We start from the raw sequence: 16,698 nt of genomic DNA on the forward strand, positions 1-16,698 counted from the left end.
AGATTCCGACGCTAGTGTGAAAGAAGCCTCATGCACCAAAAAAAAAAAAAAAATACCCATGCAACTTTCTGTTTCATGATTTTAGTGTTGCCATTTTGAAAATTATTTTTTTTTTAAAAGGGCTAATCTATTTGACTTGCACTAACACCTATGACCAGTGAATCACTTACGACCAGAGACCGAAAATCCAACTTATTTGAAAACATTTGCTACTGTTGCAATTGCAGTAAAGGTATCGTCACACTGAACGATATCGCTAGCGATATCGTTCAGTTTGACAGGCAGCAGCGATCAGGATCCTGCTGTGCCATCGTTGGTCGTAGCAGAAAGGCCAGAACTTTATTTCGTCGCTGGATCACCCGCTGACATCGCTGAATCGGCGTGTGTGACGCCGATTCAGCGATGTCTTCACTGGTAACAAGGGTAAACATCGGGTTACTAAGCGCAGGGCTGCGCTTAGTAACTCGATGTTTACCCTCGTTACCAGCGTAAACGTAAAAAAAACAAACACTACATACTTACATTCCGGTGTCTGTCCCCCGGCGTTCTGCTTCTCTGCACTGTGAGCGCCGGCCAGCCGGAAAGCAGAGCACAGTGGTGACGTCACCGCTGTGCTTTCCGGCTGGCCGGCACTCACAGTCAGTGCAGAGAAGCAGAACGCCGGGGGACAGACACCGGAATGTAAGTATGTAGTGTTTGTTTTTTTTGGTTTTTTTTTACGTTTACACTGGTAACCAGGGTAAACATCGGGTTACTAAGCGCGGCCCTGCGCTTAGTAACCCGATGTTTACCCTGGTTACCAGGGGACTTCGCATAGTTGGTCGCTGGAGAGCGGTCTGTGTGACAGCTCTCCAGCGACCACACAGGGACGCTGCAGCGTCGCTAAATGTGACGGTACCTTTAGTCACAATGAGAAAATGTTCTGAGATATGTCTACGATCTCAATATAGCTCAAGGCATGTTCCTGTGTAGCCCTTGCCTTAAGGCTGCCGTCACACTATCAGTATTTGGTCAGTATTTTACATCAGTATTTGTAAGCCAAAACCAGGAGTGGGTGATAAATACAGAAGTGGTGAATATGTTTCTATTATACTTTTCCTCTATTTGTTCCACTCCTGGTTTTGGCTTACAAATACTGATGTCAAATACTGACCAAATACTGATAGTGTGACGGCAGCCTAATTATACAGATGATTTTTTTTATTTTTTTTTCACACAATGTAGTTTTGGTTATTCAGATGTTTAGCCTAATTTATCATTTGCAACTTTTCAAAATTGTGCTCAATTTTACTTATCAAGCGACTTTTTGATGATTTAAAAAAATATATTAATTATTTTTAAGGGCTTGTGCACTCCTTGGATAACTTCTTCTCAATCACTATATTACCCACCCTGTAAAACTGCTTATATTCTGCTTTGTTAGTGGCACAGTTCCAGCGACGTCTGTGCTGGGGTTCGCCTGGCGTTATGTCACGTGAGCCCTACAACCAGTCTCACTTCCTTCGAACAGAACTGATTTCTGGAAAGTGTGATAACTGCTGCTACTCTGTCTTCCTCCGGAAGTTACGTCTAAAGGAAGTGAGACTGAGGTGACCGCTGATTGACTGCAGGGCTCACATGACATAATGTCACGGGAGCCCTGGCACAGGAGGCAAGTACAGGCGGTAGTGATTGAGCAGGGCTGTCTGAGTAATGGACAGCCTGTTTTACTTTTACGCAAAATTCATCAAACTGCATATGCTATTTTCGAGACTATGAAATTAAAAAAAAATGTAAATACCACAAAGTCAGTCGTGACTGACTGATATGTAAAGTATACCAAGGAGTCAGTCCGGTCCTTGGTATACTTTACATATGGGAGAAATATTTAATGGGGAGAGAAGCCAAGCAGTAAATCAGCACTAAGATATGGATGAACACAAGTACTTTTGGTTTTTGTCAGCATGCCAAAAATTGCAGCCTGCACCAGTTTGGTTCATAGTGCTGGAAATAGGCAACTACTGTACCCATCTGGTAGGCCGTCAGGTACACAGGGCTGATGTGAATGCTCATCTAAACATAAGCTTGCTGAGATTTATGCCTGGTCTATTATGTTTGGTGACTTGGACCTGTAGTGCCCTGAAAAAGTATTCATATCCAGTGAACTTTTCCATATTTTTTTCACCTTCCACCCACAAACTTAATTTTATTTATTTTTTTATTCGGATTTTATGTGGTATCCTAAGCAGGTATTTGAAGTGTAAAGGAAATGATACGTGATTTTCTAATTATTTTAAAAATATAAATCTGAAAATTGTGACGCGCATTTGTATTCATCGCCCCCCTGAGTTTCATACTTTGTACAACCACCTTTCACTATAATTACTGCTGGAAGTCTTTTGGTGTTTTTGGATGGAGGCATCTGTGAGCAGCAATTTTCAAGTCTTTCCACAGATTCTCAATGGGATTTAGGCCTGGACTTTCACTGGGTCATTCAAACACATGAATATGCTTTGATCTAAACAATTCCATTGTAGCTTTGTCAATATGTTTAGGGTCACTGTCCTGCTGGAAGGTGAACTTATACCCCAGTCTCAAGTCTTTTGCAGCATCTAACAGGTTTTACTCCAAGGCTTCCATGTATTTAGCTCTATCATCTGACCAGCTTCCATCTCCCTGCTGAAGAAAACATCACCACAGCATGATGCTGCCACCCTGTTTGACTGTGTGGATGGTGTTTTCAGGGTTATATGCATTGTTCGTTTTCTGCCACACGTTTTGCATTTACCCAAAAAAGTTCTACTTTGGTCTTATTTCATCAGAGCATTTTGTTCCACATAGTAGCTGTGTCCCCAACCAGGCTTTTTACAAACTGCAAACGGGCTTACTTTAACCCATCCGATGTCGGTATCCCCTACTTTGAGGTGGGCTCCGGTGGTGGCCCCCCTTTCTCCCCGTGTAAAATAAAACAATAAAAATAAAATCAAACATACACATATTTGGTATCGCCACATTCAGAATCGCCCGATCTATCAGTAAATAAAGGATTAACCTGATCGCTAAATGGCGTAGCGAGAGAAAAATTAAAACGCCAGAATTACTTTTTTTGGGTCGCCGCTACATTGCATTAAAATGAAATAACGGGCGATCAAAAAATCGTATCTGCACAAAAAAATTTTCATTAGAAAAGTCAGCTCGGCATGCAAAAAATAAGCCCTCACCTGACCCCAGATCACAAAAAATGGAGACGCTACGGGTCTCGGAAAACGGCGCAAATGTTTTTACGCAAATTTTGGAATTTTTTTGACCACTTAGATAAAAAAAAAAAAAAGAACCTAGACATGTTTGTGAACTCGTAATGACCTGGAGAATCATAATGACGGGTCAGTTTTAGCATTTAATGAACCTAGCAAAAAAGCCAAACAAAAAACAAGTGGTATTGCACTTTTTTTTTGCAATTTCACCACACTTGGATTTTTTTGTCTCCTTTTCTGTTACCTAACATGGTAAAGCCAATGGCATCATTCAAAAGTACAACTCGTCCCGTAAAAAATAAGCCCTCACATGGCCATATTGACAGAAAAATTAAAAAAAATTTCTTTCTGGAAAGAAGGGGAATGAAGAACGTAAAAACTTAAAAAAGCTCCGGTCATGAAGGGGTTAAAAAATGGCTTTCTTCTTGCTGCTCTTCCATAAAGGCTGGACAAATTTGTTAAGTAAACAATAGATGTCCTCCTCCAGAGCGACCATGGGCCTTTTGGCTGCTTGACTATAATTACTGCTCTCATTGCTTGGGATGTCTGTGTAGGTGGACCGCAATGTCTTGGCAGGTTTGCAGTTGAGTCCTACTCCTTCCATTTTTGGATGATGGATTGAACAGTGCTCTCCAAGCCATTAAAAGCTCGAGGGTTTTAACTGCTTTACGATTCTCTACAACTTTATCCCTGACCTGCCTGGTGTGTTCCTTTTGGTTTTCATGATGCAGTTCAATTCCTAATGTTCTCAAACAAACCTATGAGGCCTTCACTTTGGGGGGTGAAATACAAAGGCACATCACCATTTTCAGTTTTATATTTTTAAAATAATTAGTAAACCATGTTTTGTTTCCTATACACTTCACCAATATTTGCTAATTTGTGTTGGTATATCAAATAAAAATCCCATTTATAATACATTTAAGTTTGAAGGTGTAATGTAGAAAAGTTCACGGGTATGAATACTTTCAAGGCACTGTACACAACTTTACATATGAACTCCCTGCCCATGAAATAAGTTAGAAGTACACTATTTGCAAATCTCTCAATAAGCAATATTTTAATATATTTTATGATGAGAACTTTTAACTTGAAGTTTCAAAGTCAAAGCCTTAGGTTGTTCTACTAAAAAGATATGATGACTGTCATCTCTCATGTACACTGCTGTCATGGAGTCTGTAAGATACTGTATCCTTACCATCAAAGTCAACTCTTCCATCCCCATTCAAGTCTACATCATGAATAATTTCTTGGACTTCACTTGGATTCAGCGGTTGTCCTAAGAAACTCTGCGCAGCATCTTGAAGCTCCAGACCACTGATGTGACCATCTCCATTCATATCAAACTGGCAGACAACAAGAAAGAGGTTAACTGTTCATCTGCTGGTGAATCAAATGGTGGATCTTCCTTGAAGAAATGTTTATATATATATATATATATATATATATATATATATATAAACCTGTGTATATGTGCATTTAATGTAGTATGTGTGTTAATATACTCACCTATTTCCTCCATTTCCAGAATCCAGCACTGTTCCGCTCATTTTCTCACAGACCTCACCACTCTTCAGACTCTCCGGATCACTGTATGTGTGAGCCAGAAGTTGATTAGGCCATGTTTATTGTTTGGTCAGTATTTTCCATCAGGATTTGTAAGCCAAAACCAGGAGTGGGTGATAATACAGAAGAAGTGACGTGTTTCTATTTATTGTACTTTTCCTCTAATTGTTCCTCTCCTGGTTTTGGCTTACAAATACTGAGGTAAAATACTGACCAAATACTCAACGTGTACAAATGGCCTTGCAATGTCAGCCTATTGAGCCTCAATCTGATGCTCCGTAGACTTACATTGTAAAAGCCACTTCCAGGTCACGCAGAGCAGAAAAATGTGACTTCTAGAAACTGCCCACTTTTGCCTATAAACTGTATCTGGTATTTCATCAGTCACTTGTTTGAGACTTAACAGCCAAAATCTGCAATGTAATGGAAGCAGTTGTGGTTTGTTTTCAATTTATCTCTGAGTCTATATTTAAATTGAATACATTTTTATTTTATGTCATGGATGCAATAGAACGTGAAGTGTAATATTGGTTATGCTTGTGCTACGGAGCAGCTCTTGTTACCACAAAACCAATGTCTTTGTCCCCCAACCCTAAGGTGAGGATGATGGTGGTGTGATGATAGGTATACCTTCAGTGCTGTCCCACAATACAGGTCCTTCTCAAAAAATTAGCATATAGTGTTAAATTTCATCATTTACCATAATGTAATGATTACAATTAAACTTTCATATATTATAGATTCATTATCCACCAACTGAAATTTGTCAGGTCTTTTATTGTTTTAATACTGATGATTTTGGCATACAACTCCTGATAACCCAAAAAACCTGTCTCAATAAATTAGCATATCAAGAAAAGGTTCTCTAAACGACCTATTACCCTAATCTTCTGAATCAACTAATTAACTCTAAACACATGCAAAAGATACCTGAGGCTTTTATAAACTCCCTGCCTGGTTCATTACTCAAAACCCCCATCATGGGTAAGACTAGCGACCTGACAGATGTCAAGAAGGCCATCATTGACACCCTCAAGCAAGAGGGTAAGACCCAGAAAGAAATTTCTCAACAACTAGGCTGTTCCCAGAGTGCTGTATCAAGGCACCTCAATGGTAAGTCTGTTGGAAGGAAACAATGTGGCAGAAAACGCTGTACAACGAGAAGAGGAGACCGGACCCTGAGGAAGATTGTGGAGAAGGACCGATTCCAGACCTTGGGGAACCTGAGGAAGCAGTGGACTGAGTCTGGTGTGGAAACATCCAGAGCCACCGTGCACAGGCGTGTGCAGGAAATGGGCTACAGGTGCCGCATTCCCCAGGTAAAGCCACTTTTGAACCATAAACAGCGGCAGAGGCGCCTGACCTGGGCTACAGAGAAGCAGCACTGGACTGTTGCTAAGTGGTCCCAAGTACTTTTTTCTGATGAAAGCAAATTTTGCATGTCATTCGGAAATCAAGGTGCCAGAGTCTGGAGGAAGACTGGGGAGAAGGAAATGCCAAAATGCCTGAAGTCCAGTGTCAAGTACCCACAGTCAGTGATGGTGTGGGGTGCCATGTCAGCTGCTGGTGTTGGTCCACTGTGTTTCATCAAGGGCAGGGTCAATGCAGCTAGCTATCAGGAGATTTTGGAGCACTTCATGCTTCCATCGGCTGAAATGCTTTATGGAGATGAAGATTTCATTTTTCAGCACGACCTGGCACCTGCTCACAGTGCCAAAACCACTGGTAAATGGTTTACTGACCATGGTATTACTGTGCTCAATTGGCCTGCCAACTCTCCTGACCTGAACCCCATAGAGAATCTGTGGGATATTGTGAAGAGAAAGTTGAGAGACGCAAGACCCAACACTCTGGATGAGCTGAAGGCCGCTATTGAAGCATCCTGGGCCTCCATAACATCTCAGCAGTGTCACAGGCTGATTGCCTCCATGCCACGCCGCATTGAAGCAGTCATTTCTGCCAAAGGATTCCCGACCAAGTATTGAGTGCATAACTGAACATTATTATTTGATGGTTTTTTTGTTTGTTATTAAAAAACACTTTTATTTGATTGGATGGGTGAAATATGCTAATTTATTGAGACAGGTTTTTTGGGTTATCAGGAGTTGTATGCCAAAATCATCAGTATTAAAACAATAAAAGACCTGACAAATTTCAGTTGGTGGATAATGAATCTATAATATATGAAAGTTTAATTGTAATCATTACATTATGGTAAATAATGAAATTTAACACTATATGCTAATTTTGTGAGAAGGACCTGTATGTGTATAGGCAGAAAGCTGCCAATCAGTAGTGTGGGTGGGGTTATACAGCATTCAGAGCCCCTAAGGCTATGTGCACACGATGCGGATTTGCTGCGGATCCGCAGCTGATTTTTTTCCGCGCAGAAACGCTGCAGATCCGCACTGTGATTTACAGTACAATGTAAATCAATGTAAACAAAAAAATAGTGGTGCAGAAAAATCAGTGCGGAATTGCTGCGGATTTAAAAGAAATTCGTGTCACTTCTTTTGTGCGGATCTGCAGCGTTTCTGCACCCCTCCATGATAGAAATCCACAGTGGCAAAAACTGCATAAAATCCGTGGCAAATCCGCAGCTGCAGATTCTGCCAAGAGATGTGGATTTTGTGCAGAAAATTCTGCACCACATTTCCTACGTGTGCACATAGCCTAACTCATCAAGAGTGTTCCGGTGATCCGAACATTGATCCTGTCCCCCCACTTCTGTCTGCTTGCCTATCAGAGCTTGTTGGCGTCAGGAGTGTGTGGCCTACTCCCTTCCGGAAGAGATTTATTTGAGCTCATAACAAGGATCGGGGAGGAACTTCTGATGTATCTCATAGACTGGGGTTGTACTTGTGTGGTGTAGTTGTTTTTATTGGGGTTATTATGTGTGTGCTGTATTGTTTTTTTTTTCTACTGAACATGGCAACTAAGGCCTCTTTTTTTCACAGTGTAAGGCCTCCGCGCTGTACCTCCCTCCTGCGCTGGCCTCTCCGCTCACTTGAGGCCCTGGGTTCAATGCGACCTAACCATGGCATTCGCCTCCCCCCTCTCTTTGTCCTTATTGCGCAGGCTTTTTCCCCTCCTGCCCTGAACACAACCCCTCTTCTGTGGTTCGGGAAGCTGGACACCCTTTTCTCTCAGGGAACCTGTATCTTCCTTGCCGCGGTCGCCGTTTTCTGGCTTCACAGCATAGTAGCCTCTCCAGCCAGCAATTCTGACCCCTCATCTCTGCAGAACCCTGGGATCAGCTTGTGGGACCTCTGCTTTACTGTGGGGTAATCTCTGCTTTGCAGACTGGCACTCTCCTCAGCCATGAGTGTTCTTCTGTCCCTTTACCTGGCATTTGTTAGTGAGCCTGCCTCTCTTCTATCACGTCTAGCCCAAAAGGAGAGCGTTTTTGTCCTCCGGCCTCTTTTAATCTTGTCAACACTTTGTTCTTCCTGTAAATGCAGACTTCCTTCTGGTCAGTCTTCTCCCCTTTGTCAAGAGTGCAGCAATAGCAATTCCTCTGCCCTTGCTGCCCATGAGTTATCCACTGCTCCCGAAAAGAGTGCCGGATAGGGCGTCTTCTCTTTCTCAATCTGTTGTGGATCTAACCAAGGTGTCCCAGACCCTTGTATCAGTGCTTGACAGATTGCCTATCCCTCCCTCCTCCCATGCGAGAGGATTCCATAGCCATTCCCTACATCCTCCTAACCGCACAAAAACGCGACAAATCTGCAGGTGCGTTTTCTGCCAGGAGAGGCAGAATCCGCACCAGAAATTCCTAAGCCTAATCTGCAATGTGTGCACATAGCCTTACACCTATTTCTGCATGAGCTAAGCAACTCCACCAGGGCATCCTTGCGGGAGCCGCACCTGATGAGTTAGCAGACTCTGTGTGGACCACATCCCACAAGTGGGAAAATATGTAGTGGGCGCCTCCCTGGACGCTGCCTTTTGTGCAGCTCAAGCTTCCAGTAACATAGTAGCCATGCGCAGAACCATATGGCTAAAGGCATGGCAGGCAGACTTGTCCTCCAAGGAGTCCCTGACCAGTTTGTCCTTTCAGGAATCACGACTGTTTGGATCCAAGCTGGACCAGATCATAATGGAGGCTACCGGTGGGATGAGTGCTCTTCTCCCTCGGGCTAAATTTTGGCGCCCTCCCCAAAATGCACAGAGGATTCCTCTCATTAAGAGAGGGCGCAGGCACAGCAGGAAAGGAGAAGGCCTTCCTTCAAGTCGACTCCTTCCTGTGCTCCCGCAATAAACAAGGAGCAGACTTAGCAGATTCTATTCCACATGATGTTTCTCTTCCGCTCAGGGAGTCCCTCAGGGTGGGCGGTCATCTCCTGTTTTTCAGGGACGCTTGACTCTCCTCAGTCAAGGATGCCTGGGTCAGAGAAGAGTCGTCAGGATACAAGATAGAGTTCACTTTACGGGGCAGAGACCTTTTTTTTTTAATCCTGACCTCCAAGGTACCCCTCCCTGGTTCCGGGGTTCTTCACAGCCGTTTCCTTGCTCTAATCAGGCGTCATCGTTCCTTTACCACCTCAGGAACTTTTTACAGGTTGCTATTCAAACCTCCTTGTAGTTCCAAAGAAGGACAGGACTGTTCGACCGATACTGGATCTCAAGCTCCTGAACAAAAGGGTCCGTCTTTGTCATTTCGGAATGAAATTCCTTCGTTCAGTCATAGCCTCCATGGAATCTCAGGAGTTCCTGTGTTTGGATATGATACGAGGCTGCACCCTCTAGTCAGACACGCCTATTGGCTGTCCACGTCACTGGTTGGGATGCGGCCTCGGCTCTATTCAGGTGTATGGTGCGAGGCCGTGCCCATTGGCAGGGAGTATGTATAACTCATACATAGCCTCCGTTTCTGAGTCTGAAACTCGTAAATCCCCGCTGTGCACAGTGTGTGCGCTGGGGGGATTCAGAAGTCTGCAGTCATGGTACACTTAAATTTGGGGGTATTATAGTGGGACATTTGATAATAATGGTATTCTACAAACCATAGGCACTATTGAAACCATTATGTGGGCGCACTTAATAGATTGGAGGACTTTTAGGAAGAATTAATATTATTGATGGCATTTTGAATCATCAATTTTCAGGACAATTAGTGGACATTTTCACTGTTAGGGCTCTCTCACTCGAGCGTATTCACAGGACAAGTGCTATCCGATGTTTTGTTGGATATCACTCAGACCAATGTTATTTTATGGCCATGTTCAGTATTTGCTCAGCATTTTACATCAGTATTTGTAAGCCAAAACCATGAGTGGAACAATCAGAGGAAAAGTATAATAGAAACACGTCACCACTTCTACATTTATCATCCACTCCTGGTTTTGGCTTACAAATACTGATGTGAAATACTGAACATGGGAACGCAGCCTATGGATCAGCGCATCAAAAGTTCAGTGTAGGAATGTAGCCTTACTGTGAGGGGGCGTTATTTGCTGGACAAAATGATTTCTCAGGGTACTGAGTATTGTATAGAGACTATCTGCATAGCAGTAAACATAATAACAATGTCAGGACATCTGTATGGGAAGTTGTGTTAGGCCGGGGTTACACCTGCGAGTTCAATGCGAGAAACTCGCATCAAGTCCCGGCACTCGGGAGCAGAGCGTGCGGTTTCATGTATTTCTATGCAGCTGAACATTCCGTTCCCGAGTGCCAGCGGCAATGCCGGGACTTGATGCGAGAGACTCGCACGAGTTTCTCGCATTGAACTTTGCATTTGTGACCCAGGCCTTAGAGTACCTTCACATTGCGTTCCAGCAACTGTTCAGTGGCCCTTGTCGGGGTTTATGTACAAATCCCTCCCCCCCTGCAAAACGGGATTTGTACATATGCACCAACGGGACCATAGACTAAAAAGATGCTGGCAGAGCGAACGTCCGCTCTGGCACAGTCTTCTACAGCTGGGTGTTCACCAGTATGCGTACATGCTCAAAATTGATGCACGATATAGAGCACTTTCACTCTGCTGGCACCATTATAGTTTATGGCCCTGTTGGCGCATACGTCAAAATCCCCTTTTTCTGGAAGTTCTGAGGTAAACCCTGATACGGCCACCGAACAGGTATCGGAACACAATGTGAAAGCACCCTTTTGTACAGTGAAGAGAAGTTAATTACTTACCCGCATTATAGGTGGGAGCTTGTAGATAAGTGGTGGTCTGACTGGTGGAATCCGCACTGATTTTCAGAACTGGGCATTTTTATACCATTTTATAACCCATTTTGAATGGAGCAGGATTGCACGTAACCGACTGCCGCTCTATTCATTCGCTACGGGGCTGCTTTTTAAAAGCAACCCCATAGAGAATGAATGTAGTGGCAGTCAGACACGTGTATTGCCGCTCCATTCCAAATGGGGATAATAGAGAACAAATTATCCAATTCTGCATGTCGAAACATGGGTCCTCACCAATTTACAAGTTACCACCTATCTTGTGGATAGGTGATATCTGCTATGAATAACCCCTTTAAGAATTTGTGGAGGAAGAAGGAAAGGTAAGGAACATAAAACGTCTTACCAACAAGCTACAGAGATAAGACATGACTGAAAGGAGTATTCTTGACAGTCTAGGCTGAATGAAGAAGATGAGGACAAAAACTATCTAAATTCAGATAATACTTCAAGTATAAGTTACTATATGTAATTATTGTGTTGTCTGGAATGGCGTCTGATCAGTGGTGTTCTGTAGGGTTGAGCGACTTTTACTTTGTTAGGGTCGAGTCAGGTTTCGCGAAACTCGACTATCTCTAAAGTCGAGTCCTGTGAAATCGGCCGATTATGGCGAAAAGTCGGGGATCGACCGAAAATGAACGATCCGTTTCGCTCAACCCTAGTGTTCTGTACTCGTGTATGTTCTGTAAACCTAAAAATATCCATCCAGGAACAGGTGCAGCTGAGCGAGTGCCTCTGTGAATTGCATTTCAAATGTGTCAAAGGTGTGAGCGGGTGAGATTCAATACATACAGTTGCATTTAAATTTTGGGCACCACTGGTCAAAATTACTGTTATTGTGAACAGTTAAGCAAGTTGAAGATGAAATGATCTCTAAAAGGCCAAATAGTCATTTTTTACATTTTAAAAATTGCAAAAAAGGAATATGGGCCAATGCAAAAGTTTGGGCACCCTTGAAGAGTTGTGTGCTGAGATAACGTTGACCAAGATTTCAGACCTTAATTAGCCTGTGAGGGTTATAGCTTGTTCACTATCATCATTAGGAAAGGCCAGGTGATACAAATTTCCCAGCTTTATAAAAACCCAGCCTCCTCTAACCTTGTGCCCAAAAAACAGCAGCCATGGGTTTTTCTAAGCAGCTGCCTAGCACTCTGAAGATGAAAATGGTGTTGAGCCACCAAGCAGGTGAACAGTATAAGATGGCAAAGTGTTTTGCCCTTTCCTCAGTTTGAAATGTAATTAAGAAATTGCAGTTATCGGGAACAATGAAGGTCTGGAAGTCTAGGCAAAATTTCAATGAGAGCTGCTGGTAGGATTGCTAGAGAGGCAAATCAGAACGCCCGCTTGACTGCAAAAGACCTTCAGAAAGATTTAGCAGACTTTGTGTAACGGAAGTGGTAAAACCACTGTCCTGTGGACCAAGGAAAGCCTGGAGGGACACAAATAGGCAAACACCTGACTTCGCTAGAGCTCCTGATGGTGGGGTGTTAGACTTGGATGTGGATTGACACTAGGTGCTACTCCAGGACAGTCCTTGGACGCATGGCTGCTGAACCCCAAAGGGGCAGGTAGTTGGAGCGGCCAGGAATGGGTAGACTTGGCTGGTACAGACGGCATGGCAGGTACAGCTGCTATGCAGACTGGAATGGAAGATGCAGGCAGGTACGCCTGGTATACAAACTGGCATGGCAGGTGCAGTCAGGTATGACTGGTATACAGACTGACACGGTAGGTGCAGGCAGGAACATCTGGTATACAGACTGACATGGCAGGTATGGCTGGTATAAAGGCAAGAATGGCTGATATGCAGTCAGGTACAGCTGGTACAGGCACGGTATGTGCAGAAAGGTGCTGGTGGGCATGGCTGAAATACAGGAACACAGCAGGGAAATGGGAAGACAGGGACTTGAGTGGGGGACTTGAGAAGTAGCAAGCATGCAAGCAAGGCAGAGTGAACATGTTGCTCAGGCACCTCCCATCAGGCGGAGGTGCCTTAAATAAGTGTCTCCCTGCCATTCGCTCGGAACACTTTATGATGGTGCGCTATCCCTTTAAGAAAGCAGGAGCTCGAGCGCTAAGCATAGAGCCTGTGGATCTGCAAGCCATGCGCAGATCCCCAGGCAGCAGCAAGAGGAGGAAGTTTAGGATGGGAGCTGCGGTGGTAAGTCAGCGTCCCTGTCTGGTGAGGAAGGAATCGTGCAGGGACACTGGCGCTACAGTACCCCCTCTTTACATCCCCTCTTTTTCAAGCCCACAATAAATTTCTCCAGGAGGAGAGGGGCATGGCTATTCTCCCTGGGCTCGCACGACGTTTCCTCAGAACCAAACCCCTTCCAATACACCAAAAAAAGTTTTTCCTGTTACCCTTTTTGTGGCTAAAATATTCTCCACCTCAAAAATGTCCTCAGAGCTGTCTGGAGCAGGAGTGATACCTGGGTCTTTGAAGAAGGGACTGAGGATGACATGCTTGAGGAGAGATACATTAAATAAATTGGGGACTTGTAAAGAGGCCAGAAGTTCAATCTTGTAAGATACGGTATTAATCTGTTTGAGAACCCCGAATGGACCAATGAAACGAGGACCCAACTTATACAAGGATAGCTTGAGATGAACTTCAAAGAAAGTTAAACCTTATCCCCAGGGCAAAACAGAGGCGGGTCCATATGTATCTTGTCCACATGTCTCTTTATCCATTCTGAAGATTTCATTAATGTGGTCTTGGTGTCCTCCCAGATTTTAGTGAAGCCCCTGATGAGACTTTCAGCAACAGGAATGCCGGTGGTAGTAGACACAGTTGAATGGAATATTGGGATGTTGACGGTTCACGACAAAAAATTGAGATTTAGCTGAAGATTTACTCACATGGTTGTTATATGAGAATTTCGCCCATAGCAGGATTTTGCCCCAATCACTGTGATGAGCATTTATGAAGTGCCACAGGAAGTTGTTCAGAATCTGATTGATTTGCTCTATATTGGATGGGCATATGATCGCAGTCCACAACTTCCATTTGAATAAAATTTCCCATGGAAATAATGTCCAGATAGGATTCAACTAAACCATTGTTGCCATAGGAAATGAATACTGACAGTCAGTGGAGGAGAGGAGTATTCCTCACCCAAGGTCACCTTTCCAATAGATACTAGGCTCCGGAGTTTCCCATTTTTTCAGGACAGGAGCAGATTAACTGTTCTGGACTGCGGCCACAGAAACACCTTCCCTCAGCACAACGGATCTCCTAATGATGCTTGGCCAGCTTCACCCGGTCAATTAGCATGGATTCAGAGAAGGTCAAAGCTGAGATCCGCAGCATGATTGGCCTTTTGAAGGAAGAAGCCAAGCAAGCGTACCAGGCAGGTATGGCTAGCATTCAGGCTGGCACAGCAGGTGAAAGCAGGTACGGCTGGTATACAGGCAGGCATGACAAGTACAGACAGGTTTTGGTGGGCATGGCTGATGTGCAGGTGTTGGCATTTACGGCTGGAATCCAGGAACATGCAGCAGGTACGGGAAGGCAGGTACTGACAGATAAGCAGGGACTGGCAAACAAGACAGTGCACATGTTGCTCAGGCACCTCCCATTAGGCTGGGGACACTTTAGAACGGTGCGCGCTGTTCCTTTAAGGAGAGAGAGCATGCGTGCACCTTAAGTACAGTGCCTGGGGATCTGCAAGCTGGGCAGCAGTGGGAGGAGGAAGTGCGGCACAGGGGGCTGTGATGGTAAGTGAGTCGTTATCCCTGTCGAATGAAGAAAGAACATGCAGGGATGCCTGCTCTATTGTCTGGAGTTGTGGTATATTGTGCAGGTGTCTCTGAACACTAGAACAAACATGGCCTTCATAGATTTATCAGAAAAAAACTCCTGCATCATCACCATAAAATTCAGTGTCAAAAATATGCAAAAGAACATCTAATCAAACGTCATGCGTTTTTAAACAGGCTCTGTGGACCGATGAGGTTAAAATAGAACTTTTTGGCCACAATGATCAAAGGTATGTGTGGAAAAAAAAAAGGTACAGAATTTCAGGAAAAGAGCAACTCGCAAACCATTGAGCATGGGGGTGGATCAATCATGATTAGGGGTTGTGTTACTGCCAATGGCATGGGGAAAATCTGACAGGTCGCCGGAAGAATGGATTCAATGAAATTTTAAACAAATTCTTGATGCAAGCATCTGTTAAAAAAGCTGAAGTTGAAAAGAGGATGACTTCTAAAAATGGAAAATTATCCTAAACACGTCAAAATAAACAATAACCTCAAAAGGGGCAAGCTGAAGGTTTTATAACCGCCCTCACCATCCCCTGATCTAAACATCATTGACAATCTGTAGCTAGACTTCAAAATAGCAGTGCATGCAAGACAGCCCAGGAATCTCACAGAACTGGAAGAGTTTTCCAAAGAAAAATCGATGAAAATCCCTCAAACAAGGATTGAAAGACTCTTGGCTGGCTACAAAAAGCGTTTACAAGCTGGGATGCTTTCAAAAAGTGGTGCTACCATGTACTAACCATGCAGGGAGCCCACATTTTTGCATTGGCCCATTTTCCTCTTAGTAATTTTTAAAATGTAAAAGATGAAAATCTATATATGTTTTGTGCCTAAAATACAAACAAAATATGTCATATTTCATCTTCGACTTGCTTAACGGTTCACAATAACAGTAACTTTGACCAGGGGTGCCCAAACTTTTACATGCCACTGTATTTAAGAACCTAGCATCGATCAGATGAAGCATTTTCATTAGAGTTTTGGTGCAGCTAACATTTTCGTTACATTTTTGTAAGCAAATCCTGTAATAGTTTTTTCTCACTTCTCTAAATGCAATCTTCAGCTCTCGTACTCCCACCATATTTTCTGTTTCTGCCAGCATCTTTGGTCCAATCAATTCCACAAAATCTTCAAAGTCCACACGACCACCCACTATAAACAATCATGAAGAGCAATAAAAAATGATAGAAAGTTAGTAGGCATCCAGATGGAAATGCACTATATACAGTTATCGGTATGCAGAGCCCGTGCACTTTTATTCTATATACATGATGTGGAAAAAGATGAACATTAATATGTCATACGTTTGTGTAGGGAAAATCCAACAGATATAAATAACTCTCCCAGGCATCAAACTGTGATGTTAAATGTCTCGCTGAATATATGATTCCAGGAGAACTCTCAGGTAAAGCAAATCACTTAGAGAATATAATAATATACAGTATTAACCCCTTAACGACCTGGGGTATTTTTGGTTTTGCATTTTTATTTTTTGCTCCTCTTCTTCCCAGAGCCATAACTTTTTTATTTTTTGGTCACTATGGCTGTGTGAGGGCTTATCTTTTGCAAAACGACTTGTCCTTTTGAACGACACCATTGGTTTTACCATGTCGTGTAACAGAAAACGGGAAAAAAAAATCCAAGTGAGGTGAAATTGCAGAAAAAAGTGCAATCCCACACTTGTTTTTTGTTTGGCTTTTTTGCTAGGTTCACTAAATGCTAAAACTGACCTGCCATTATGATTCTCCAGGTCATTACGAGTTCATAGACACCGAACATGTCTCGGTTCTTTTCTGTCTAAGTGGTGAAAAAAAATGTAAAAGTTTGAAAACGAAAAAAAGTGTCCATTTACCGAGACCTGTAGCGTCTCCATTTTTCGTGATCGCGTGAGGGCTTATTTTTTGCGTGCCGAGCTGACGTTTTTATTGATACCATT

General features: G+C 43.3%; 1 protein-coding gene across 2 annotated transcripts in view; it reads right to left on the reverse strand.

Moving 5' to 3' along the window:
• Positions 1–16,698, reverse strand: part of LOC138665289 (calcium-binding protein 2-like) — a 68,222-nt gene that overhangs the window by 2,077 nt on the left and 49,447 nt on the right. For both annotated transcript variants that reach the window (XM_069752630.1, XM_069752629.1), the window contains exons 4-5: positions 15,805–15,914; positions 4,432–4,579 (exon numbers count right to left, since the gene is read on the reverse strand). In XM_069752630.1, coding sequence (XP_069608731.1) covers positions 4,432–4,579; positions 15,805–15,914 — 258 coding nt within the window. The remainder of the gene's footprint in view (positions 1–4,431; positions 4,580–15,804; positions 15,915–16,698) is intronic.

This window comes from Ranitomeya imitator, chromosome 2, assembly GCF_032444005.1.
Source record: "Ranitomeya imitator isolate aRanImi1 chromosome 2, aRanImi1.pri, whole genome shotgun sequence".
NCBI classification, from domain to species: domain Eukaryota; kingdom Metazoa; phylum Chordata; class Amphibia; order Anura; family Dendrobatidae; genus Ranitomeya; species Ranitomeya imitator.